General features: G+C 49.7%; 1 protein-coding gene across 1 annotated transcript; it reads left to right on the forward strand.

Moving 5' to 3' along the window:
• The first annotated feature begins 2,423 nt into the window (after nucleotides 1-2,423).
• On the forward strand, nucleotides 2,424-26,198 carry Copz1 (coatomer protein complex, subunit zeta 1). The gene is made up of 9 exons (XM_005397218.2): nucleotides 2,424-2,483; nucleotides 14,980-15,048; nucleotides 17,178-17,259; nucleotides 17,872-17,963; nucleotides 19,835-19,890; nucleotides 21,623-21,700; nucleotides 21,850-21,901; nucleotides 23,703-23,741; nucleotides 24,825-26,198. The coding sequence occupies exons 1-9, from the start codon at nucleotides 2,466-2,468 to the stop codon at nucleotides 24,870-24,872; spliced, it is 534 nt and encodes a 177-aa protein (XP_005397275.1). The 5' UTR covers nucleotides 2,424-2,465; the 3' UTR covers nucleotides 24,873-26,198.

Here is a 26,198-nt window from a genome sequence, read left to right on the forward strand (position 1 = left end):
TTTTGGTTTTGGTTTTTCTCCAGTACCAGGAACCGAACTCACGACCTTGCGCTTGCCAGGCAGGCGCTTTGCCGCTGAGCTAAATCCCCAGGCCCCCTATTATTATTATTGTTATTATTATTATTACTGGTACTGGACCTTGAACACAGTTGAACACAGGGCCTTCCCATTGAGCTGCTTCCCTAGTACTTTTTATTTTACTTATTTTTTTCCCCATGCTCTTTTTATTGTTTCAGGTTCTTGCTAAATGGCTAAATTGCCCAAGCTGGTTTCAAATTTGTGATCCTTATGCTTACGCCTCCCAGTGTGCTGGGTCTGTGCCACCACTCCCAGCTGCCTACACCTTTTAGAACACTTAGAAAAAAAAGAAACACTGAAAACAAATCCCATTAGGCAGGGATGGTGGCACACCCTTGTAGTCCTAGCACTCAGAAGGCAGAGGCAGGAGGGTTGCCTCGAGTTTGAGGCCAGTCTGGGCTACACAAGCGAGTTCAAGTCCAGTCTGAACTACACAGCAAGACCCTGTCTCAACCCTCACCTTCCCTCCAAAAATTGTCAGTTACTCCACAGAAGAGGAGTAGTCAAGCACCCTGTGTACCCATCACATCATATTTTTCCCACTGTGAGTTGTGGTAGAACATCCGGCTCCACTGGGGTAGGGTCCTTCAGGCAGCACTGGGATACAAGAGACCGGACGGCAGAGCACAGGTGTGATTGTGGGCAAAGAGTTAGTTTTGGAACCAGATCTCCTGAGCGCAAATGTATAGTTGCTAACCGATAACCATAGGGTCTTAAGGAAATTATTTAATGGCTCCAATTTTTTTCTTTTTTGAGATGGGGTCTCACTATGTAGTTCACCTGGCCTTGGACTCACTAGGGAGCTAGCTAGCCCAGGCTGGCCTCAAACTCACAGGGATCCTCCAGCCTCAGCCTCTCAAGGGCTGGGCTCACAGGCGTGAGCCACCACTCCTGGCTAATGCTTCAACTTGTTATCTGTAAAATGTGTGTAATAATCATCTACTTCATACATTTATCTTGCTTTGAGACAGGGTCTCGCCATGCAGTCCAGGCTGGCCTTGAACTCACTCACTGTACAGCCAAGGCTGGCTTTGAACTCGCTGGGGTCCTCCTGCAACAGCGACCTGTGTGCTGGGATTACAGGCCTGCGCCACCACCCTGGCTGTGCCCCCCCCCCCCCCCCCCCAGTTCTGTACAGTACTAGGGAACTCAAGTGTAGAGGAAAGCCAAACTTCATAAAAATCTCCTCCCTATTGTGAAATCCCAGCATTCAGTAAACTTCTCTTTTTTCAATGTTTTGTTTTTTCATTTTGCAACAGCTTGTCCTTGCTGGAAAACCACAGATCCTGCTGAGCACACCTACTCTCATCGCTTTAGCCCTTTCCCTTCCTACTCCCTCCTCTAGTCTCTAAAACTCTAACAGTCTATTTCACGAGCCTAAGAAAAAATGCCGTCAGAGACTCACTGGAGTAGAGCCTGGTGCTGCACACCTGTAATCCCAGCATCCAGGGGGCTGACACAGGAAGATTGCTGCAAGTTCGAGGCCATCCTGGACTACAAAATGAGACCCTGTTTCAAACAAACAAGCAAAGAAATCCACGGGTTTCCCGCCCATCCCTGGGCCCAGCAAAGCTTGGGACAACACAATAGGGAGTTGATCAGTGTGACAACCAACTGCTGGAGACCTTGGCTGATTGACTGATTAATTGATTGATTGATCTGAGACAGGGGCTCGCTTTTTAGTTCAGGCTGGCCTCGAACTCACTATGTAGCCCCGGCTGGTCTCAAACTTGTGGTGATTCTCCTGCCTCAGCCTACCGAGCGCTGGGATTACACACGTGCGTCCCCACCTTCCGCTAGGCCTTGGTTTATTTAACGTGCAGCGCGTCTCTTGGCTCTAACTCCACGGTCCTGCAAACTTTTGTGACCTGAGGTGAGCTTGACTGCAGGACTAGCTGTTCTCCACAGCAGCTGCGGGTATCGAGAGGCCCTAGCGGTGGCGCTGGGAATAGGGATTAGATAGGACTTGGTCCGGAAAAACCAGTTAAAGGCTAAGGAGACGTAGCGCCCCCTAAAGGGAGTGCGTATTAAAGCCACTAAACCAGTCCATCGATGTCACGTGCTTCCCGCCCTACCAATTGAAAATTAACAAGCGCTTCCTCTGTTCCCCATGGAAACAGCCCCGTCCCACTGACTCTCTCGCCCCATTCAGTTGTGAGGTTTTAGCGCTTTATTGAATGCTTCAGCTGACAATCAAATGCCCTTGCCATCTGAGTGGACACCGTGGTTCCGCTAAGCAAGACAGTACACTAATTGGTCAGTACAGCAATGGCTGACTGATCATTATCCAATGATCCTTAGGTTGGGCGGGGCCTAATGAGGATTTAGGACCAATCAGCGGAGGCGTCGCTTTTGCGGCTCCACGTCGGCACCAGCTGCGGCGCAAGATGGAGGCGGTGATTTTGGTAGGACCCGGAGGGGCAGCGGAGCCGCTGCGGTGCACAGAGGGGCTGGGAGGCAGAGTTCAAATGACTGGGAGGGGGAAAGGGGGCGTTTCGCGCAACCCTCGGGGACCGGAGGTTCTGCGGGCCAGTGGCGTCAGTGTGTGGCCTAGCGCGGGACGTAGGTGTAGGGTAGGAAGCGCTGCGGCCGGGGGCAGCGGCGGGAGTTGAGCGCAGCGCGCGCCGCCCTCAGGGTCTCCAGCGCCCTTGAGCGCGAGATCGGGTTCCTCCGGGTCCCCCGGCTCTCAGCGCTGGGGACGGGATCGTGATTTGGATTTCTGCAAACATCCACACTCGCCTCAAATTGTACAAAAAAAGCCAAAAAAAAAAAAAAAAAAAATCCCCCAACAGAATACAAGTGTTTGTCATCACAGACTTCTCCCTGTGGCTCTGGAATTTGGTTTTTCGTTGGTGATTCCCTGTCAGTCTCCTTCCAAAAGCTGCGCTCTCTTCGGGGTACTGGTCTGTCGTAGAGGATGAGCATTCCATCGCAGTCCTGGGATACTTGGTGGAAGTAGCGTGGGTTGTGGAGTGTTTCCCAAACTCCTTCTTTTCTCCTCTCAGTTAGACTTTAGGAATTTGACTGTAGGAGCTGTGGTGCTGATTTCTCCCCTCTCTAGTTAGATAAGAGTGCGGTGACCAATAGGATGTATTCGTCCTCTTAGCGTGTGGACCTTTTTTTTTTTTTTTTTTTTTTTTTTTTTTTCTTTTTTTTTTTTTTTTTTTTTTTTTTTAAAAGGAAAAACTCTGTAAGGTGTGTTTGCTTGTTTAGCCTTGAGCTCACTTTGTAGCCCAGGCTGACCTCGAATTCGTGATGATCCTCCTGCCTCAGCCTCCCGAGTGCTGGGATTACAGGCGTGCGCCACCATACCAGTGTGGTCCTTTTTCTGTTTTGTTTGTTTTTTTGTGAGGCTGGGGATCGAACCCAGGGTCTTGTGCATGCAAGGCAAGAACTCTACTACGGAGCCCCGTTTGGTCCTTTTTTGCTTGTTCATATAAAAATACCTCTTCTTAGAACTCGACCAGAGTATTTCTTTCAAAAGTGCCTTGTGTAGCAGTTTGGAGGGGCGTGTGTGTGTGTGTGTGTGTGTGTGTGTGTGTGTGTGTGCGCAGTCTCCTTTCTTAACTTGAACTGTAGGCCTCTCCCCCTTTTTTTGGTAGTGGTGGTATTACCTATTGAACCCAGGGCCTTTGCACTGAGCTACATCCCCAACCCTTTAAGACAAAGTCTTGCTAAACTGTCCAAGTTGGGCTGTAATTTGCTTTTTGGGGGGGCGGGGTTCTCCGGTACTGGGAACCGAACTCACGACCTTGCGCTTGCCAGGCAGGCGCTTTGCTGCTGAGCTAAAGCCCCAGGCCCTGTAATTTGCTTTTGTTAGTTTGTTTTTGTTTTTGTTTCTGTCCTTTTGAGACAGGGTCTGGCTGTGCAGTTCAGGCTGGCCTTGAGCTCACTTTGTAGCCCAGGCTGGTCTGGAACTCGCAACAATCCTCCTGCCTCAGCCTCCCAAGTGCTGGGATTACAGGCTTGCGCCACCACGCCCGGGTTGGGCTGTAATTTGCAATCCTCTTGACTCAGTTTTGCAGAGTGCTGGGATTATAGGCAGGAACCATCACTCCTTGTTCCTGGCCTCTTACCATAGAAACTTTCTTGTCTTTTATTTTCCTTCAGATTTCATGTATTCACATCCTCATCAATTTAAAAAAAAAAAAAAGGTTCTAATTTCCTTTTTTCAAAATGTCAGCTAGATGTGGTGGTGCACGCCTGTAATCCCAGCACTCAGGAGGCTGAGGCAGGAGGATCCCTTCGAGTTTGAGGCCAGCCTGGCCTATAAAGTAAGTTCAGTGTCAGCCTGAACTACAGAGCGAGACTCTGTCTCAAAAAACCCCCAAAAAACAAAATGTCAAAGCCTGAAGTGGTCATGTACACCTGTAATCGCAGCTCTGCAGGCTGAGGCAGGAGAACCACTGTGAGTTCAAGGCCAGCCTGGAGTACATCGTGAGCTCTGCCACAAAGAAACAAAAGTAGTCAGAGAATTCCTTCTCATATGGGTTGATCAATTGTAAGTAAAAAGTTTAAAATCTGAGTAGTTTTAAATGTTTTTTCTACCAGCAGTTTATATGTTTTATTTTGCTTTTCTTTTTCTATCTTTTTGAGACAGGGTCTCACTATTCAGTTAAGGGTAGCCCTGAGCTAACTTTGTAGCCCAGGCTGATCTTGAACTAGCAACAGTCCTCCTGCCTCAGCCTCCCGAGTGCTGGGATTATGGCATACACCACCATGCCCAGTTTATTTTGCTTTTTTTCCCCTAGTGCTGGAGATTGAACCCAGGGATATTCCACTACTGAACTGCATTCGCAAACCTTTTTTTTTTTTTGTACCGGGAATTGAACTCAGGTCCTTGTGCTTACCAGGCAGGTGCTGTACTACTGAGCGATAGCCCCAGCCTCGCAAACCTTTTTTTATTTTGAGATAGGATCTAAGTTGCCCAGGCTGGCCTTGAACCTGGAATCTCCCTAACATAGCCTTCCAAGTAGCTGGGATTACAGGTGGTTTTTTTTTTTTTTTTTTTTTTTTTGGTTTTTCTCCGGTACCGGGAACCGAACTCATGACCTTGCGCTTGCCAGGCAGGCACTTTGCCAGTGAGCTAAATCCCCAGCCCCTACAGGTGGTTATATTATGCTCTACTGTGAGCATTCTTTCTGGGCTTTATTTTTGTTTCTGTTTTTGAGACAAGGTTTCCCGATGCAGTTCAGCTGGTCTCAAACTCATGACAACCCACCTGCCTCATCCTTCTGAATGCTGGGACACACCCAGCTCTACTATGAATATTCTTTAACAGTTGATAGAGTAGGATAGATTCTAGAAAGTTGGTTTCCTTGGAAACTTTTAGATATCTTGTTACATTTTATTAAAAGGAACCCTGCTTTAGGAGTAAGGAAAGATGCCTGTACTTGGAGAGCCTGATTACTGAAGGGTCTGTGTGTAGTGGGCGTGGGGGGAATGAGATGCGACAGTTGCATTTTTCTCTTCCTGTAGTTCTCTGCCTCTGCTGCTGCGGTGTAGTCTGTTTCAGTCTGCTCCTCCTTTATTCCTCCATTTTAATCCTAAATTACTGCATACTTGGATTCTTGCTGATTTGGTCAGGTGGTCCTGAATTTTGCTTAAAAACCTATACTGAAAAAAAAAAAAAAATTAAAAACCTATACTGAGGCTGGGCATGGTAGCGCATGCCTGTAATCCCAGCCCTGGGAGGCTGAGGCAGGAGAATCACTGTGAGTTCAAGACCAGGCTAGGCTACAAAGTGAGTTCAGGGCTAGCCTGAACTGCATAATGAAACCCTATCTCTAAATAAATAAATAAATAAATACAACCTATACTGAAGCTGCCTGTAATCCCAGCACTCTGGGAGGCAGAATCTCAAATTCAAACTCAGCCTGGGCAGTTAAACAATTTTTCGAGACCTTATCCTAAAATAAACAGTGAAAAAGGCTGGTGATGTAGCTCTGTGCAAAGGCCTTGGGTTCAGTCCCCAGTACCAAAGAAACCAAATCAAACCAAGCCATACTGACCTGGGTGTGGGGGCAAATGCGTGTATTCCCGTAATTGAGGAGCTAATATAGAAGGATTGCAGGTTCAGGGCTAGCTGTGCAATTTAATGAGATCCTGCCTGCCTTTTTTTTTTTCCAAGACAGTCTGTCGATGGAGCCCAGGCTGGTCACTAACTCATGGCGATCCTCCTGCCTCAGCCTCCTGAGTGCTGGGATTACAGGCATGCAACACCACGCCTGGCCCTGGCTGTTTCTTTGAGACAAGGTCTTGCTGTATAGTCTAGATTGACCTCAAAGTTGAGGTGATCTTCCTGCCTCGGCCTCCTGACGTTGGGATTACACGTGTGTGCCACCATGCCTGGTTTTTTTTTTTCATTTTTTATTTTGAGACAGGGTCTTGCTAAGTCACTCAGCTTCTCTTCTGCTCTTTCTCCCTTTTAAAATGAGTGGATATTTGCAGGTCACCATTCTCTATGAATAACCTATGAGCTCTTACAGATGATTCCTTACCCTTCCTCTCTCCTCTACTGTTTTCTCCCTCAAAGCAGAATTCCTCTAGCAGTTAGATCCTTAGATTATTGTACATAAGTTTCATTTGTCCTAATCCTCTCTGGACTCATTGTCTCTTTTTTTTTTTTTTCTGGATTCACTTTCTGTGCATTTTTCCAGTGCTTTGCAGACTGGACTTCTAATTCTCCTCTTTCTCTCTCTTTAATAATATTTTATCCTAAAACAGTGACAGAATCCCAAGTTGCTTTCAAAAATCATGCTATCCAAAGTGCAGGAGGCCGTGGTGACAGAATCCCAAGTTGCTTTCAAAAATCATGCCATCCAAAGTGGAGGAGGGGCCCGCGCGGAATGGTGCAGCGACTCTTAGATTCTTAAAGGCTGATAGTGCTTCTGGGCCTTGCTTCCTGAATCATCTTAATGGGGCTTTTGTTAAATTCCTGTGGCACTAACAGTCGAGGTGCTTGGCCCGAATGCCCCCTTCGCCTGCTTTGGGCAAAGGTATCAATTACATTAAGCCCCCGAAGCACTCCCATCTCGTCCCGGCAGTGCCCTGCGCCCCTCTCCCAGCTGCGTCCTTGCCGGTGCCTGGCCCCGGCCTTTCAGTAGGAGAAGCAATCTCCTTTGCTGTGCCGTGGAGATATATTTCTCAGCCAGGGCTTGAGCAGTGCCAGCACTGCCCCCGGTGAGGTCCCTGGCAGCCATAAAAATTTTTATTGTGATTATGTTGGTGTCGGGGTGTCCATCTGGGTTATTGCACACCTAGTTTAATTGATTGAAGTTTAATTTATTGACACTTCAAATTAAATGATCAGAATAAACTGTGCTGTTACTCTGGCCGGCTTGTTTTAATGGTTGATTGCTGGAAGCAGACCTTGGCTTGAACTAAAACCCCCAAAGAGCAATTGCCGCTGCTTCTAGCTCTCCCCATGTCTTGCCCTCCAAGAAGACCTCGTTATAGATTTCCGACGTATTTATATATATTTTTTCCCTCTCCTTCACAGTGGTGGGAAAGAGCTGGTCCCTGGCAAGGTATAAATTACATCGGAGGTCTAGGGGAGCTGTCACATGGTCAGAAGAGGAGGAAGGGCTCCTGTGTGGAGAAAACTAGACCCTTGAGAAGCCGCATCCTCCCTGGGAGGCAGAGGATGAATGCAGTTATCCAGATACTCTGGGAGCCTAGTGGCAGGGTTAGGGCCTTTTCTGTCTAGGTACTTGCTGCTGTTTCTTACGTTACTCCACTGACATGACTTGGCTAGAGTGGGATGTTGACAAGGAGACTACCCATAGTGGGAGCTGGGCATGGTGGCACGCGCCTGTAATCCCAGCACTTGGGAGGCTGAGGCAGGAGGATCGCTGGGAGCTCGAGGCCAGCCTGCATAGTGGGTTCAGGGGCACCTAAAATGTACAGCAAGATCCTGTCTCAAAAACAGGCAAACTAGTAGAAGGGGGACTCGAGGAAGCCGCTCTTCAGGAAGGCCTTTCTGTCGTGAGCCTGAGTCACATCCGCTGCAGAGGAAGCTCGGCTCCCTCCTTTCCCGTCCTCCGTCAGGGCGGTGTCTCCGTCCACAGCTCATTGGTGAGGTAGCTCCGTTAACCGGTTTTCTCCAGCTCCTTTCCCACCGTGTAGTCACTAGGGAGAGACTGAAAGCAGAGAGGAGAGCCACTGGGCCGCAGGCTGCCCTGGGGGGCGGCAAGTCAGTCTTCCCGTCCCGCTTTCTGCTCCGCAGCAGATGGGGGAGGCAGCACAAGTCACGATTCAAGTTGTGACCAAGCTCTGTCCAGCTGTCTACCAGCTCTGTCCAGCCCCGTTTGATTTTTTTCTTTCGGTGAGTTGTGTTTAAGTGAGGGTTCCTTAACTCCCAAACTGGGCTGACAGGAAGTTCTTCCGTTGCTCTTAGGCCTCAGGCGTGGAGCTCGAGGCCAGCCTGGGCCACATGAGCTCAAGGCCAGTATGGACTACCTAGTGAGACCCTGTCTCAAAATCAAACAAACGCACGGACAAAAGGGCTGGGCATACAGCTTAGTGCAGAGGCCTGGGGTTCAATTCTTAGTATCAGGGTAATAAGGAGGAGCAGCGAGTTCATATTCTTGAGGAACTTGAGGCTTGCTCCGCTTTATCCTGCCCGTTTACTCCGCAAATTCAGCCATTGCAAACGGAGGGGTGTGGCGCTGACCTTTACTCCCCCTGCTGGCTGTGTTCATTTTCTCAGCCGTGTGTATTAATTTGTGAAGGCCACGCACATATATTTATTGAAGTCATTAATTGGTGTGAGGCAAAGAGGGGGTAATTTATAAAAGTATTACTCATGTCCCCATTTTTTTCCTCCTCCACATCATCTTCAGAGAGAAACTGATTTCATTCAACTCCAGTCTATGAATTCTGAAATTGTAATAATTTGTGAATGTGTATTATACTGGACACAGCTCCAGAGATTTCATCAGCTTATCAAAGAAGTCTGCTGTAGCTCAAAAAGGTATTAACCTTCACGGATGCAGGTCAGACTTCTCATTTCTCCGAGGAGGAAGCTGAGTCCCAGGGAGGGTTACTGAGAGTATGATAACAAAGACCGAAAGGTTCTTCTGTGATGGCGGAACGAACGCTGGGTGACTGCACCTTACACATTTTGTCTCTGAAGGACTTGAAGCTGGGCATGGTGGCACATGGCCATAACCTATAATACCAGCACTCTGGGAGGCTGAGGCAGGAGGGTCACAAGTTCAAGCCTAGCCTGGGTGACTTAGTGCCTCAGGGAGACCCTGTTTTATTTTATTTTATTTTATTTTGTTTTGTTTTTCTCCGGTACCGGGAACCGAACTCACGACCTTGCGCTTGCCAGGCAGGCGCTTTGCCGCTGAGCTAAATCCCCAGCCCCCTAGACCCTGTTTTAAAATAAGAAAGGGCTGGGCTAGGCGTGGTGGCACACATGCCGGTGATCCCAGGCCCTGGGAGGCTGTATTCTGCTGGACACAGCTCCTTTGTTGGGTAGGAAGATTCTTTTCTAGGGGTTTCCACCTGTGATTAGTTCTTCCTAAGACGTGTGTTCCGTTTCCTCTCTGACCCAGATTCGGTCTCGTGTCAGCTGGGTGATCTCTCGTACCTGTGGCTCCTGTTCTTTCCTGAGCTGTGCTTTTTTCTTTTTGGTGCTGACAGTCAGACGTGGCCTTGTGCATGCTTGGACGCACTCTCCCCCGACCTTACCTCCAGTCCCCGAGCTCCGCTTCTTGAATCTGCTTGTCCTTCGTAAAGCCTTTTAGCTAATGTTTTCATAAGAGGTCCAGAGCTTGTGGCTAGCAAATTGGAGCCCTGAGCCTCAGAGAAGCTTTTAATTTAAAAAAAAAAAAAAAAAAAAAGCTGGGGATATAGCACAGCGGCACAGCGCCTGCCTGGCAAGCACAAGGTCGTGAGTTCGATTCCCAGTACCAAAAAAAAAAAAAAGTTGGTAGAGTTAGGAAAGAAGATATGGTGTGGAGTCAGGAGTGGTATCTAGGAGATTCTCCTTTAGTGTTTCGGGGGCAGGGATGACTGGGAATCGAACCTGCTCAACAGGTGCTCCTCCACGGAACTGCAGTTCTCATCCCTTTTTGTCTGTTGGTTTAATTTTATTTTGAGACAAGATCTTGTTAAATTGCCTGGGCTGACCTTGAATTTGTGATCTTCCTGCCTCAGCCTCCTGAGTAACGGATTAGAAGTGTGCAGCATCACGCTTGGCACTTTCTAGTTTTTACTGTCTTGGTTTTACTTTGTAAGTAGGATTGAGAGAAGAGCATCTTGGTAGTTTCTAATCGTCTTTTTTTTTTTTTTTTCTGGCACTGGGAGTTGAACTTGGGACCTCAGGCTTGCCAGGCAGGCTCTTGTGCCGCTGCGCCATATGCCCGGCTCTGATTGTCAAGACCTGTTGCTAAGCCAGGATGCTCCTTTTGTTACGGCCTGAAGGATTTCTTCCTCAGTAGGAAATGAAGAGCTTTCCAGAAATCTCAGCCGAATTTTTATTTCTGTCTTTTCAGTTGTATTTTTATTTGTGTTCTTTTAGCTCTGTGGATAACATCTTTTTTGTTTTGTTTTGTTTTTTGTCTTTTTGAGACAGGGTCTCGCTGTGCAGTTCAGTCTGGCCTTGAGCTCACTTTGTAGCCCAGGCTGCTCTCGAACTCACATCGATCCTCCTGCCTCAGCCTCCTGAGTGCTGGGATTACAGGCGTGCGCCACCACGCTCGGCTTTGTGGACAATATCTTATAGCTCTATAAAGGCGTGGCTTTTTTTCCTCCTAAAAGAATCAAATTAGGGGCTGGGGATTTAGCTGAGTGGCACAGCGCCTGCCTGGCAAGTGCAAGGTCATGAGTTCAATTCCCTGTACTGGAAAATAACTGAAAAAAAAAAGAATCAAATTAGTTATCCCCAGTACCCTGTTTACCTGTTATAAATACTATTCAGTATTTTGTAGAGTGTTGCAGTCTTATCCCAAAGTTTTCTCATAAGTGAATTGAAAACAGACTTGATTCAGTGTTTTTCTTTTTCAGAGCCTATCTGTATAAGTTTCACTTAAAAGATATGCAAATAGCTTTTATCCAGGGCTGCCTTTTAAATTTTGTTAGACTACAATCCCAGGCAGCTGCAGGTCACCCAGAAGGCCCACAGGGGGCAGCACTGGAAATGGCTCTTCCCCTCTGGTCCTCTTCTGCAGGGGAGGGAGTTCTGGGAGATATTTTTCACCAGGCTTCACAAACCCCTGATTGAGATCAAAGCCCCTTTTGTACCAGCCTAGATGCTTGTTTGGTGGTGTTTCAGCTGTCTTGAGGAGTGCATTCTAGTTTTCTTGATAATAAAACCACTCATGAAAATCTATCCGAGCTGTACCTCCTCCCACAAACCAGCCTGCCTATCCATCATTCCCAGGCGCCGTTAGCATTTGAGGTGAAGTTCTGTTATACACTCAGGCTGTGGCTCTCTGAAAGTCAGTGCATCACAGAACTTTGTCTCGAAAGCTTTCTAGCAGCTACCCATTTGGGAAGTGGGAGGGGAGAATAGGCCTTTTAAATGTTTTGAATATGGCCCTAAGCTTGGAGGGTCTTTCTCAACAACCAAGGTGTAATGTGTTACAAGGTCAAGCCTTGTCCGTTGTCCAGGAAGCCTGTTTCTCAGCTGGGAGTTATTTATACACTTGCCCTTTGCAAAAACTTAAAATGAAATTACATTACCAGTAATGGCCTCTGGGGTCTTCACTGGCTGGTTTTATGGCAGGAACTCCTGAGAGGTAAAGGCCCCAGGCTGAAGGGGAAGCAGCCGCAGGAGGTGGCAGGAGAGGTGAAGGAGAGGCTGCTGGCTCCAGTGGTAGTGGAGCGGAGCGTTAAAGCTCAGGCCTAGGGGCTGGGAATACAGCTCAGTGGCACAGCGCCTGCCTGCAAGCCCAAGGTCCTGAGTTTGATTCCCAGTACCGAAATAAATAAATAAAGCTCAGGCCTAATCGCCACGGTTCTCCCTGGGAAGTTTAAAGTGACCGGCTATCTTATTGCTCAGGAAGACGCTGTGTTTGGCTTTTTTGTTGTTTTCCAGAACCAGGGGTTGAACCCAGGGCCACTGCATGAGCTATATCCCCACCCTAGCACACACCCACTTCTTTTTTTTTAATTTTGAGGCACTATCTCCCTGGCTTGCTAAGTTGCCCAAGTTGGGCTGGAACTTGTGACCCTCCTGCCTCAGCCTCCCAAAGTGCTGGGACTGCCTGCATGGACCACCATACCTGGCTTTTGGTTCTTTTCATCTTCTCAGAAGCCAGTGATCAGAGGCAGGAGCAGAACGCAGGGCTGTTACCCTTTTGTCTGCGTGGCTGTTCAGGCACTCATACCATGCTGGCCACAAGGACACTGGCTCTCCTATTTGGCTGGTGGCCGTGAGGGCTTTACTTTTCTTTGGGTTCCTGTTCTTTCTAGGGATGCCGGAAGAACTGGTCACCAATGCCAGACTAAAGTCCAGGTTAAACTAGGGGGCTGTTCTCTGAGGTTGCCATGAGTGTGGGTAGAGGGACAAAGCCAAGGATTTCCAGGGAAAAGGTGGTAGGAAAAACTTTCTTCTAAATTTCCATTCCTTTGGCTCTCTTTTCTTCCTTCAGGGAAACTCAGTCCTGTTGGTGTCTCCGTCTTGGTAAACTGAGAGCCAAATTGCTGTAGAACTGAGCCTGCTTTATGGGAAGATCTTTATTTTTAAATGTTTTTATTAGTACATGTTTTGCAGTGCATTCATAATGATTAGTTTCATCTGGGTGAGTTGGTGCGTGCACATAGCACATCTTCCTTTTTATACGGGAAGATCCTTCTGTGGGGAGCTGGGAGTTAGGAAAGCTGTTTCTGTTTGTGATGTTTTGGGCTAGACTCTAGAGGACTTTCCTCTGCTAGACAACAGAATTCTTTATTTGGTGAGGGAGTTCTTTCTGCCTTGTTTATTTTATTTTATTTTATTGTCTTTTTGAGACAGGGTCTTGCTATGTAGTTTAGGCTGGCCTTGAGCTCAGGCTGGTCTCGAACTCGCAGCAGTCCTCCTGCTTCAGCCTCCCAAGTGCTGGGATTACAGGCGTGTGCCACCACTCCCTGCCTCTGCCTTGTTTATTGCAGAGTACAGTGTCTACAGGGTGGCCAGCTCTGAGGAATGAATTGGAGGAGAGGTACAGTTGGTAGAAATATTATCAAAATGATCACATTAGAAAATCCACTTAAGAGCCAGGCATGGTGGCACACGCCTGTAATCCCAGCACTCAGGAGGCTGAGGCAGGAGGATCCTTGTGAGTTCGAGGCCAACCTGGGCTACAAAGTGAGCTCAAGGCCAGCCTGAACTGCATAGCGAGATCCTGTTTCAAATAACAAAACAAAAACAAAAAACAAAAAAAAACCTCTACTTATATGTGGAAATCTAATGACCACAGGTCCCATAAATACTTAATGCATCAAGAGTTTTTACCTGATTCTCATGCTTCCTTAGTCCCTCGATTGTTGAACGTATACTGAGAGTTTAGTGTGTGTCAGACGTTGTTCTGGACACTTGAGGTGCATCAGTGAACAAGACACAAAAATTGCTGCCTCCGAGCGTCTGGGTGGGGAGTGCGTACATCCCTGGGTGCCCTGTCAGAGCCGAGTTCCCTACCCTCCCGTTCTTAACCCCCACAGCTGCCCTCTGAGCGGGGTGGAGCTTTCCACACATCTTGAGCCTCGTGGGCCAGTCTACCTTCCTAGCGTCTGGCAGTGATTCTTTCCCCCTCACCCTTGGGTCTTCGTTAAGCACTTGCTTGGCGAAAGCGTTTGGCTCCTTTGAGCACCGTGGGTTTCCTGAGTGAGCCCAGGAGAGAGGCTGCGGGCAGGAGGCTTGTCTCACAGCACCGGCGACACCGACACCGTGGTGATTAGAAAGTCAAGGAATGCGAAGCCGCGAATCCCTTCCACCCATAAACCGCTACCTGCCCTGTCTTCTTGTCCCTATCCTAGTTATCCGGTTCTCTACAAGAACCCAGGAGAGGGGAGAGGGAGCAACAGGGCGCTGCGGTTTTTGTGAAGCCCTGTTTCTGGTCGAGAAGGGAATTCATTGTAACTGTTAAGGCTGAGGCTGTGATGCCTTTACAACAGCCAGCCTCCCCAGCTCGAGTCTTTCTGGCTAGGGATTGTACCCAGGCCTTGCCCATGCTAAGCGTGCGCGGTACCCCCGAGCTACAGCCCCCCGCCTCAGGAAACTCCCCTCCTGATGAATATCGCCGTGACTCGGGGTGTTTCTCAGATCTTCTCATGAGCTTACAACCCCCCGACCTCAGGTTGACTTTGGCACTAGCAGGCCAAGTGGTGGTGGGGGGGGGGGCGTAGCGGAGGAAGTGTTTCATAGGAGTTTGGGGGTGATGTCTTTCTCTCGGGGCTGCACTGAGAGGCGGTGCGTGTCCGAGTGCCTGCAAACACTCGTTTCCTTCTGCTCAGTGTGTGGGTGTGTGTGGAGGGTTTGCTGTATGCCTCCGCATTGCCGCTGCATCGGCACTGCAGAAACTTCCAAGTACACTGGAGCGTTCGCCCCTGTTTTCAGACGGCCTTGTGCAGTGCGTGTTAATTAGCCTGGTCACGTCCCGTACCCGCCTGTGCATGGGAACCCGGGGAGGGAGGGTGATTTGGAAAATGACCGTCCCAAATACTTCGGCAGTAACAGCAGGACCTGCCGGAGACGGTGTTTCTCCGGTGCTGCTTTCCAGCCTTTGTTGAAATGCTCCGTCCCTCAGCGCAGGCTACTTCCTGCTTGATTATTCTGAGTGGGCAGTGACCGAAAACAGCCGTGTTGGGGCGGGAGCGGACAGAAGCACCTCTAGCCTCTGGCGCAGGGGTCTGGGGGGAAGAAGGGGTCTGGGCCCCTTGAGAACTGAAGATCCGTTCCTGTCTCCTCAGGAGCCCTCCCTGTATACTGTCAAAGCCATCCTGATTCTGGACAACGATGGAGATCGGCTTTTCGCCAAGGTGAGAGTCCCTTTCAGATTCGTGTAGGAGCAGCACAGAAACATTCTGTGGCTTGAATTGCAGAAGTGGCCCCTGTTAACTCGTTCTTCAGTAGTGTAATTCTGAAAACTCTTCTTTTTTTCCTTACGGTGACCCACCACTGAACTGCACCCAGCCCAAGGGTTCTTCCATCGTCCCTAAACCGCTCCGGATACAGCTTCGCTCGCTTTTTCCAGTGTTGGGCTTGAACCCCCGGCCTTCACACTGCTGTACAGCACTGGCGTGTTTTATTTACTCATTTATTTTGGTAGCAGAGTTTTACATTTATTAAACAAAGGGGAACAAAAAACAGGCTCTGCAGAGCAAGTTTGAGCCAAGGAGGGAAAAGTAAATTCTACAGCATGTAAGGGGTGGCTATCCTGAAGGGACGCGACACCATTTATTTATTTATTTATTATTTGGGTTTTTGTTTTGTTTTGTTTTTTCTCCAGTACCAGGAACCGAACTCACGACCTTGCGCTTGCCAGGCAGGCGCTTTGCCGCTGAGCTAAATCCCCAGCCCCTTATTTGGATTTTTTGAGACCAGGGTCCCGCTGTGCAGTCCAGGCTGCTCTCAAACTTGTGGTGATCCTCCTGCCTCAGCCTCCTCGTGTGCTGGGATACGGATGTGCACTGCTACACTGGGCTTTACACTTCCTTTTACCCCTTAGTTCCACTGTTTCCTTACTTGCTGTCCACAGTCTTTGACCTCCTTTGTTACCTCCAGCGGAGCAGGGAACAACTTTGTAACCTTAGTTCCTGAACAAAGCAGTGTAGACATTGGCAGCAACCTGGCTGTGTCCCTCACTCTTTTTTTTTTTTTTTAATCTTTTTGAGACAGGGTCTTGCTATGCAATGCAACCTGGCTGTGAGCTCACTTTGTAGCGCAGGCTGGTCTCGAACTTGCAACAATCCTCCTGCCTCAGCCTCTGGAGTGCTGGGATTACAGGCGTGCGCCACCACACCCGGCTCTTGTGTCCCTCACTCTTGTCCCCTTCCTGCCTGGGTTTTCTCAGAAAATTTCCTGCAGTTGTAGGATTCTAACCCTACGTGTACACATGCATCTGGGTGCAGTGTTTGTAACTTTGAATCTACTGTGAGAGAGGAGATAGGACACCCCTCTTCTCCCTCCATGCCCGCCCCCCCGCCAGAAATGTCTTCTGTCCCTGGTGTATGAGCTCCGGGCAAGCGAGGCATAAATCAATCAGCAGGTAGAGATTAGTTTAGAATTCACCAGCTGTTCCTCCCTGTAATTGGATGTAACTATGCAGGACACCTTTTGAAACAGTTATCCAGTTACTAAATGCCAGGCCTGTCATAGGTCTTCAGCTGACTGCGACGGATCGGCCCCTAAAGAGCAGAAGGGTTTAGCAGCCTGCGTCCCTGCCCCCTTGCTGGGGAGGGCTTGGGTGTGGGTGAGAGATACGCTGGGCAGCCCCTGCTGCCTTTGGCTTGTAGGAAAGAAAGCGGAGATACGGAGGCCCTGAGGCCAGGCTTGCCTGGCTTTGGAGATTTTCAGAGTCTTCCCCAGTCCCTCAGCTTCACACGCGAGGCAGCGGCTGAGGCGTGCTCTGAGCTGCTTGTGACTGTCATTTCCCTGGCACTGCCGCCTACCCCGGGCACTCCTGCAAAGCACTTGGGAATCTCTCACTCTTAGGAGAGCTCTCCTGAGAGGCAGATGGGAATCTCCTCAGGGAGCTTCGATAGTGTCAGCAGTGTGAGGTTACCCCATGGTCCCTTTCTTTAATTTATTGATTGATTGATTGATTGTCTTTTTGAGACAGGGTCTCGCTATGCAGTTCAGGCTGGCCTTGAGCTCACTTTGTAGCCCAGGCTGGTCTCAAACTTCAAATGATCCTCCTGCCTCAGCCTCCCGAGTGCTGGGATTACAGGCGTGCACCACCACGCCTGGCTCCTTCCTTTATTTTGTAAAATTTGATTACTCACCACCCATCCCCTGCCCCAGAGGTCCCTCCTCCTCTGGGTCAGCGTTTTCCACTTGCTCCTGCCTCGAAGGAGAGAAATCAAGAACCCAGGGCCAGACACAGCCACTAATCATTCTGGGCTCCCTGCTCCGCTGACCTAACCCTGTCTCCTTTCCCTCCGACCAGTACTATGACGACACCTACCCCAGTGTCAAGGAGCAGAAGGCCTTTGAGAAGAACATTTTCAACAAGACCCATCGCACTGACAGTAGGTCATTTTCCTTTCCCAACTCCCTCTGTTTGGGGGACCCGTGGGAGGAGGGGGTGGCAGCAGGACTGCAGAGAAAGGATAAAATGACTCTGCCTCCTTTTTCTTTTTTCCTCCTCCCCTCGTATAATAAACTCCTCGGAAATGTAATGGGGAGGTGAGTGTACCTCACGCGGGAATACCGTGCTGGAAGGTTGGCTGTTAGCTACCTGTCTAGTCCCTGGATTTATGAGCCTCACTTGACAAATTTAACTGCAGCTCTGCTTATTGTACCGCATCCATTAGGGCAGGTAAATGGAAGTCTGTAAAGGTGACCGCTCTGCATTCTCACCTCGGAAGGATTGACTAGTATCCTGTCTCGTGGACAAGGAGGGAAATGTGTGTGCTGGCCGGGAATGGGGAGGGAGGGTTGGAGGAGAAGATACATTTAGACGCCCCCAAGTTTGTGCCTCCCTTCTGCTACCACCCACAAATAGATCAACTTTGGGCTTTGGAGGTCACGACAGCCTTCCCTCCCTCGGCACCAAGCCGCCGGGGCCGGAGTTCACAGCACCTCCCTCCGCTCTGCTTCCCGGCTTCCTCGTCAGGCTGCCCCTGTTTCCACCCCCACAGGTGAAATTGCTCTCTTGGAAGGCCTGACAGTGGTGTACAAGAGCAGTATCGATCTCTATTTCTATGTGATCGGCAGCTCCTATGAAAACGAGGTGAGAATCCCCACCCCGCTTTGAGGTCTGATCCTGTTCCCTCAGCCACAGGCGGGACGTGGCCGCCAGCTTTGGGCTTAGGAGAACCACGTCTCTCTGGCTTCTGATAGGTCTAACAAAATGGTCAGGATCCCATAGGTGCGCAGACATGGCCTTGCAAATGCATCAGCCTAGGAAGAAGGTTTTCCCAGATCTTTTTTTTTTTTTAATCTGTATGTAAAAGAGTCAGTGTTTTATATGTGTATGTGTTGTTATTGTTTCATTTTATGAGACAGGGCTTACGGTGAGAGTGGCCTTGAACTTGTTATGTAGCCCAGGGTGGACTTGAACTTTAGATCCTCTGGCTTCAGCTTCCCATGGGCTAGATTACGGGTGTACGCCATGATGAACACAGTGGCTGCCGGTCTCTCGCTGGGGACCGAACACACGGCCTCGTGCACGCTGGGCAGGTGCTCTACCCCTGAGCTGCATCCCCAGGTTTTAAAATCTTATTTTTAGACAAATTCTCACTACATTGCCCAAGTTACCTTTGGATTTGTGAAGCCTCCTAAATAGCTGGGTTTATAGGCATGTGACACCACACCTGGCTCCTGTGGTGTTTTTGTTTTTAATATTTGTGTGTGTGTGTGTGTGTGTGTGTGTGTGTGTGTGTGTAACTTGGAGATTGATGCCATGACCTGTGCACTAAGCTACATCCCCTGCTTTTTAAAAGATCTTATTTTGAGACAAGGTCTCTCTAAGTTGCCTAGGTTAGACAGTCCTCCTGCCTCAGCCTCCCAGAATGCTGGGATTACAAGTGTGTACCACCATACCCAGCTTGCATATTGTTTTTTTCAGATGGATTCTGAGGTGTGATCAAGGTTGTGGGGGAATCCTGGCTTCTGCTGTGAAGGGTCCGTCCTGGCTGGGTTTGGGCTCCAGGGCAGACACACTGGTTCATACTGAAGCCATACAGATGACTGGGTCACTTGCTAAGTCATACGGCGTGCATGGGACTGTGAGTGTAGTCCTGACTGGCTTCCTGTAGGTGGGGAAAACTTTACCTCAAGTAGCAGCAGCTTTGTGAGAGCAGAAAAGTAAAAATAAGCCTCCGGCTAGTTTCCTACAACAGTAAGTTTGAAAGACACACATTGTACTGAGCTTGATTTTTGCGGTGAGTGCTTTCCAGAGTACATTGTTACTTGAGCCCTGCAGCCCTTCTGTGAATTGAGGCATCAGTACCATTGCTTACCGAGGACGAAACCAAACCATGAGGAACCATAGAAAGTCACTTGTGTTTGACCATTGTTAAACTGCCCAAGTGTCAGTTTCACGTGGTTCAACCTAGTACTGTGACTTTCTCAGGGTCACGCATGTAGAAACGGGTTAGAGCCCAGCTCTGTCTGACTCAGAGGCCTTTGTCCAGGCGCTAACGGTGTAGCTAGTGGTAGAGTTCATACTGAGCATCGTCCGGGTTCTGGCTTCACTCTCCAGCACCAAGAAACAAAACAAAAATCAACAGAAAGAAAAGGAAGGAAGGAAGAAGCCGTCTCTCCCCACTGGTGCTGCCGTCCTCTGGCCTTATAGCTACTGCTGGCCCTTCCTGCCCGCATCATCGGACGACACACGTAGAGCTGGGACAGACCCACAGGGGACTATGGCAGAACAGTTCTTGTTGAACTTCTGGCCAGAAGAGACCTCAGCCTGCGGGATCACATAGCAGAGTTCACTTCGGTCAGAAACCGCAGGTCTTCTTCCTGTTCTGCTCTCATTTCCACCTTGTGTTTTTGGTCCTGTAATGTATTTTTATGCTAATGACATAGGTAGTTTTACTTTTGGGTAACAGTTTTCAGAGCCTTGAACCTACTTTTACTGCCTCTGTCTCCCAATAGCTTATGCTTATGGCTGTTCTCAACTGCCTCTTTGACTCCTTGAGCCAGATGCTAAGGTAAGCAGCCATTGTTTTGTTTTTTAAGTATTTCTGTTTTGAGACATAATCTCACTGTGTAGCCCAGGGTAGCCTTGAACTCGTGATCTTCCTGCCTCAGCCTCAGGTGGTAGGATTACAGGGGTGTGCTACCATACCCAGCTGAGCAGCCATTCTTTTTTTTTTTTTTTTGAGACAGGGTCTCTGTAGTCCAGGCTGACTTTGAACTCACTGTGTAGCTTAGACTGGCCTCCAACTCATGGCAATCTTCCTGCCTCAGCCTCCCAAGTGCTGAGACTACAGGCGTGCACCACCATACCTGGCTAAGCAACTTTTTTTTTTAATTTATTTATCTGTTCTTTTGGAGACAGGGTCTCACTATGTAGTTCAGGCTGGCTTGGACTCACTATGTAGCCCAAACTAGCCTCGAACTCCTGCCTCAGCCTCCCAAATGCTGGGATCATAGGTATATGCCACCATGCCCAGTTTGAGCAGCCATTCTTGGTCTTGGTTTGGGAGAGAAAGTATTTCTCAGGCCCTAACTATATTCTCCAGGTCCAGAGGTTGGCAGAGGCTCCGGGAAGTTGGCTGAGTTTGAGTGGCTAGGCTTACTGCTTCAGAGTAACTCACAGGGAGGGGAGGACTGGACGGAGAGCATGTCTTCCCGGGGAGCACTTCAGCTAAGGAGGAAGGAGGTTCCCTACTGCTCCCCAGTGGCGCGCTCAGAGGGCCAGGCGCCTTCCGCATGCCTTCCGCTCCATTCTGTGCCGCAGGGAAAGGCCAGGGTGGCAGCATGCCCGATGGAACACGTCCACCTTGAGAGTGGAGGCAGCACTCCAACCTGCCCTCCCCGTCCCTCTGTAGAGCAGGAAGAACGTACCATTTAGCCTCTTCTCCCTTTCCACCGCCCAGCTACCGCTGTTTTCCATGGAGAAGGGCAGAAAAGATATAAGATACTTTTCCTGAAACCACCCAGGGCTCTGGACATCATTCCAAGCAGCTCCCATGCGAGCTCTGTCCAGACAGCCTTCCCGAGCGGAACAGCGGGCGCTCTCAGCCCCACGAAATCAGCAGGGCGAATGGCTCGGGTTTCCTCGGGAAGGGGATGATTTATTTCCTAGCCAGGTGAATGAATAGACTTCATTTCGGGTAATCTAGTGAAAGAGTCAAACTGACAGATGTGACAGGCCACATGCACCGGCCGCCGGCTCTGAGGCTGGGGGCGCAGACCCCGACCGTCTTACTCCCCTCGCTGGGCTGCTCGGGCCTGAGCAGAAGTGGTGAGGGCGGGGAAGGAGGGAAAGCGGAGAAGCTTCGGAGGTCTGTCAGCATGGGGCGCCGATGGGGTCTATCCTCACCCCTCCTCACCTCCCACACCACCAGACTGAGTTCGAGCTCCATTTATCTCCTCTTTCCTACCCACTCATGGCTGTTCGTAAGCAGTGTCATGAGCAGCTTTGTGGCAGGTAGGAAAGAAATGATAGGAAATAATAAATAGCTTTAGGCAGTCAGCCTATGAACAGTCAGATATTATCAACTGTGCTGTTTAAACTCTGCTTGACATTCCCGCTCCTTACTCAGCAAACAAGAACAGGAAGAGGTATATAGTGGATTAACTCAAAAGTTCTTCACCCGATTCGCTTACCTGTCTGCTGGAAGCAAGTATTGGTCTAGTTTAGAGTCCCCTGTCCAGGTAAAGTCCTAGGATGCATTTCACACGCAGGCTGATTATTCGCTTCTTTTGGGAACTTAGGAAAAATGTAGAAAAGCGAGCACTGCTGGAGAACATGGAGGGGCTGTTCTTGGCTGTGGATGAAATCGTGGATGGAGGGTGAGTTCCCTGACCAGCCTGAGTGTGGGCAGGGATGCGGGTGGGGGTGACTGCTCCTCATAACGTCAAGTGGCCTGAGTACCTAGAAGTCATATCTCATAATAAGCCGGCCCTTCGGCACAGCGTGAACTGTGCTCTGTCCTTTGCAGGGTGATCCTAGAGAGTGACCCACAGCAGGTGGTACACCGAGTGGCGTTAAGGGTAAGCAGAATCGGGTTTCCCCGAACCCTCCGTCTGCCTGCAGACACCCTCCAGAGTCATACCTGCTGAATGGGTCTGAGGCAGGGCTGACGGAGTACGTACGCCCTTCTCTTTCCCTTCCCGTCTCAGTGTGCCGAAGAAGCCAAGCGTTAGGAGCTTAGTTCTGCCCCTAACATGGTGCCTAACGTCTCCGACACTCTTTGCACAAAGTGGACACTTAACGTGTACGTACTGAATGAACGATAACATAGAATGTTCATATTCAAGGCTCCGAAACTGTAAAGGAACTTGAGGTTGGCTTATTCTCTTTGAGGGTGGATCCAGTCATCTGAGATACAGAAGTATCTTTCCTCTTTTTCAACAGCTTTTTTTTTTTTTTGAGAGAAGGTCTCACTATGTAGTTCAGGTTGGCTTTGAACTGTGTAGCCTAAGCCAAGCATGGTGGCACACGCCTATCATCGCAGCACTTGGGAGGCTGAGGCAGGAGGATCGTTGCGAGTTTGAAATCAGCCTGGGCTACAAAGTGAGCTCAAGGCCAGCCTGAACTGCATAGCGAGACCCTGTCTCAAAAAAAGAAAAAAAAAAACAAACTATGTAGCCTAGGCTGGCCTTGAGTTTATGAGGCTCCTCCTAGCTCAGCCTCCTAAGTGCTAGGATTACAGGCATATGCCACCCTGCCTGGCCTTTTTTCCTTTTTTTTTTTTTTTTTTTTTTGGTGCTAGGAATCGAACTAAGGACCTTGTGATTGCCAGACAGGTGCTGTGCCACTGAACTATATCCCCAGCCCTTCTTTTAACATCTTTTTTTTTTTTTTTGTCTTTTTGAAGCAGAGTTTCACTATGAGGTTCAGGCTGGCTTCAAACTCACAGTAATCCTCCTGTCTCAGTCTCCTGAGTGCTGGGATTACAAGCATGCGCCACCATACCTAGTTTGCTTCTTTTAACATCTTATGTGCCAGGGATATAGCTCGGGCATAGCACCTTCCTGGCAAGCATAAGATCCTGAGTTCGATTTCCTGTACCAAAAAAAAAATCTTATGTGGCAGGATAATCTCCACAAGGAAGTGCTTAATTTCCAGAACTTTAATCCTCTTTGGTGCTAGTGATCTCAAAGGGCCCTCAGAGTTAACTACAGAAGGCTGGGGAGAGCATGGGGTTCACCTGCAAGTTGTGGGGTACAGAGATATCTGGGCAGCCCAAACCTCCCTATTCACAGAATGTCCCCGCTCTGACCTCCAGAGTGAAGGCTGACAGTGCTGGGTGACGGCAGATCTTCCCCCTTAACTGCCGTGGGCTGCATTTGCATAGTTTAATCTTCTCCTCTAACATATGTCTCTGTGGCAAGAGAGAGGGCCCCCCCGACTCCCCCCTTTCCATTCTCAGGCTGCTGTTGCAGCAGTTTATTTCTGCAAATTAACATGCTGTCGTTACCCATCAGGCCTTGCGGGATCCATTAAACTACCCCTGGCTCCCCCTCATTCTTTCCCCAGTGATATTGATATTCAGGAAAGGTCTCCTCTGACTAGGGAATCAGGTCTCCCACCCCCGAGTTGAGGGAGTTGAGGATCAGATAACCTGCTGATTACTTGGAATGGAATAAATCTTTTAAGAAGTCCTCCTGCCTTAAAATGTAGCATGGATGAAATGACCCTTTTGTGTTCACGGTCCCTCTGGTTAAGTAAGATTTCAGTTCCTAGAAAGGACTGGGAAGTTCAGGGTGTCTGCGTTTCTCTTCAGTTTAAAGAAGCAGCCTTGCTGTCCACTCCCAGACACCAATCTAAATGCTTGTGTCTGTGCCACAGGGTGAAGACGTTCCCCTCACTGAGCAGACCGTGTCTCAGGTACGACTCTGACTTTCTCCCCTCTGCCTCTCCACGTGGACACAGTCAGTAGAGAGGGTGGATAGCAGCCCAGCCGACCTGCCAAGTCGGAATGGCCTCAGAGACCGCTCCCCTCCTTGGTCCCCTTGAGTTCCGTGTTCTGGAGAACTGGGGCTCTGCCCCAGAGCCCACTGCCTCCACCCCCACTTCAGCTCCTCGGTCGCCGGTGAGCAGTGGCCGTCAGCCTTGCTCTGTACCCTTCAATCCCTCCCTGCCCCGTGCCCCATCCAGTGATTTACTCCCCAGCAGAGGCTGCCTTAAGCAGATGGTCTGTGTGTGTGCGCGCACACACTCCTATTATTCAAATGAGGGGTACGCCAGAAATGTATATTCCAGAATGTGCAGGTTTTGCAACTCATCCTGCTATCGTGACTGCAGGTAAACTGTCAGCCTGATTCAGGGTGCAAAGGAGGGTTCTGGGTTCGGTGGGGGTTTTTTTGTTGTTTTTTTTTTTAGTTAGGGTCTTGGTCTGTAATTCCAACTGGCCTTGAACTCACTGTGTAGCCCAGGATGGCCTCAGACTCACTGTAACCCTCTTGCCTCAGCCTCCTGAGTGCTGGGATCATAGGGGTACGCCACCAGGAGGGTTCTGTTTTTTTACCCACTGGGAATCCTCCCCAAGGAATATATCTGGATGTATAACTAACTCCCTCTTTTTATCCTATGCCCAGTAACCCCCAGCTTTTTCTTTTCTTATGAATGTATCTCTTTTCATTCCCGCAGTGGAAGGAAGGGCCGAGGATATAGCTTAGTGGCACAAGTGCCTGCCTGGCAAGTGCAAGGTCCCGAGTTCAGTTTCCGGTACCAAAAAAAAAAAAAAAAGTCAAAACATTCTCCCAGTAGATTCGAATTTGGGGTAAATTCCCCAAACCGACAATCTTCTAGTACCTTCAAGAACCCCCTCCTACTCCTCCTACTCCTGTACCCTCAGGGATTTTCTATTTCCTGTTCTTCTAAGGACAGGATAGGCCAGTGAGGGCAGAGCGAGCCTGATTGCCCTCTCTCCTCTGCAAGCCTCCCTCAGGGCCGCGTGTGTCTCCGCAGGTGCTGCAGTCTGCCAAAGAACAGATCAAGTGGTCCCTGCTTCGGTGAAGACCCTCCTCCTGGCTCCAAGCCCCCAGCTGAGGCTCTCAGGGTCATCTTGGGGATCACAGGGGACCCTTAAATCTCCATCCCGTCTGGGCTGCTCTTCCCCCCACACACTTGCCTTCCCTTCCTACTCTTTCTGCCGGGAGGAAAGCGCCCAGCAGATGCAGATCCCGGCGGGGAGCACCCTCTTCCTTCCTAGGCTGGGCAGCGTCTATGCGCCCTACCCTGTATTTTCTCAACTTCTTTGCCCTTTGCTGCAGCCACATCCAGATCAAAGCAGGAGGAGGAACGTGCTGTCTTCCACCTTTGCCTCTACGCAGCCTCCATCCCAATAGCACACGTGTTTGGCAGGGCGGGGGCAGGGACGGGGACGACGGGGACTGCCCGGACGAAGCCAGTCTCGCCCCACTTACTGGCCTTCGCCACCTCCTGTTTCTTCTTGCTGCCCTGTCCTCTGCCTTGGAAAGGGAATTGAGGAATAGCTTACAGGAAGGGGACAGGGTGGCAGAAACTGACTTAAATGTCATGTAGGGCCTTTAAAACTCATTCTGGGGGCTGGGGATTTAGCTCAGCGGCAAAGTGCCTGCCTGGCAAGCGCAAGGTCGTGAGTTCAGTTCCCGGTACCGGAGAAAAACCAAAAAAAAAAAAAAAAAACTCATTCTGTACCCTGATCTGGGCATATAGCTTCAGAACCTCTGTGGTCTGAGTGGTCACTGCGAGTGTCGGCCCGTTGTCCGCTCTTAGCTCTCCACCGTCACTACCTGTGGGATTGGTGCCCGCTTTGTCCTCACTCTGCCCTGCAGCAGAGCCACTCGCTGGAACTGAAACTCCATTCTCATGTCCGGAAGAAGAGTTTCTGCTCAGAACTGGAGAAGAAGGGGCACTGCGGCTTGGACCTGGAGGCTCCCTTCCCTGGAGTGCGTTTGCTCCTCTGCCTTGGGTCTCACTCGGCTGTTTAACCCTAGCCTGTCTCTGCCTCAGCCTTAGATGAAAAAGCTGTAGATCTGGGCGCTCCATCTCCCTAGACTGCTGAGCGAGGTGCCTTTCCCTTGGGACCTGGGTTTCCCCGGGAGAATAGACACTGGAACACCTACTGTGGGTCTAATCATTCGCCTTGGCTCAAAGCTTCCTCCCCACAAAAAGGTCTTAGAAAGCCCTTCCCGGGACCTAGCATTCCGCCCTACCCACTGCCTGCCGCTTGTCCCGCGCTCGAGCGGGGCAATGACGGGGTGTTTGAGGAGGCACCTTCGAGTAGGAGGTGAATCAGGAGACGGCCACCTTCCTATACTGCTCTGCAAAGGGGAATAAAACATTTCTTTTTCCAAACTG

This window comes from Chinchilla lanigera, unplaced genomic scaffold (assembly GCF_000276665.1).
Source record: "Chinchilla lanigera isolate Chin_1 unplaced genomic scaffold, ChiLan1.0 scaffold00057, whole genome shotgun sequence".
Lineage (NCBI taxonomy): Eukaryota > Metazoa > Chordata > Mammalia > Rodentia > Chinchillidae > Chinchilla > Chinchilla lanigera.

What these genes read in the sequence shown, in the direction of transcription:
- Copz1 (XM_005397218.2), top strand. An exon ending in GAGATCGGCTTTTCGCCAAG is followed by an intron (nt 15,049 to 17,177) that starts GTGAGAGTCCCT and finishes CCCTCCGACCAG; the next exon opens with TACTATGACGACACCTACCC. An exon ending in CTGAGCAGACCGTGTCTCAG is followed by an intron (nt 23,742 to 24,824) that starts GTACGACTCTGA and finishes GTGTCTCCGCAG; the next exon opens with GTGCTGCAGTCTGCCAAAGA.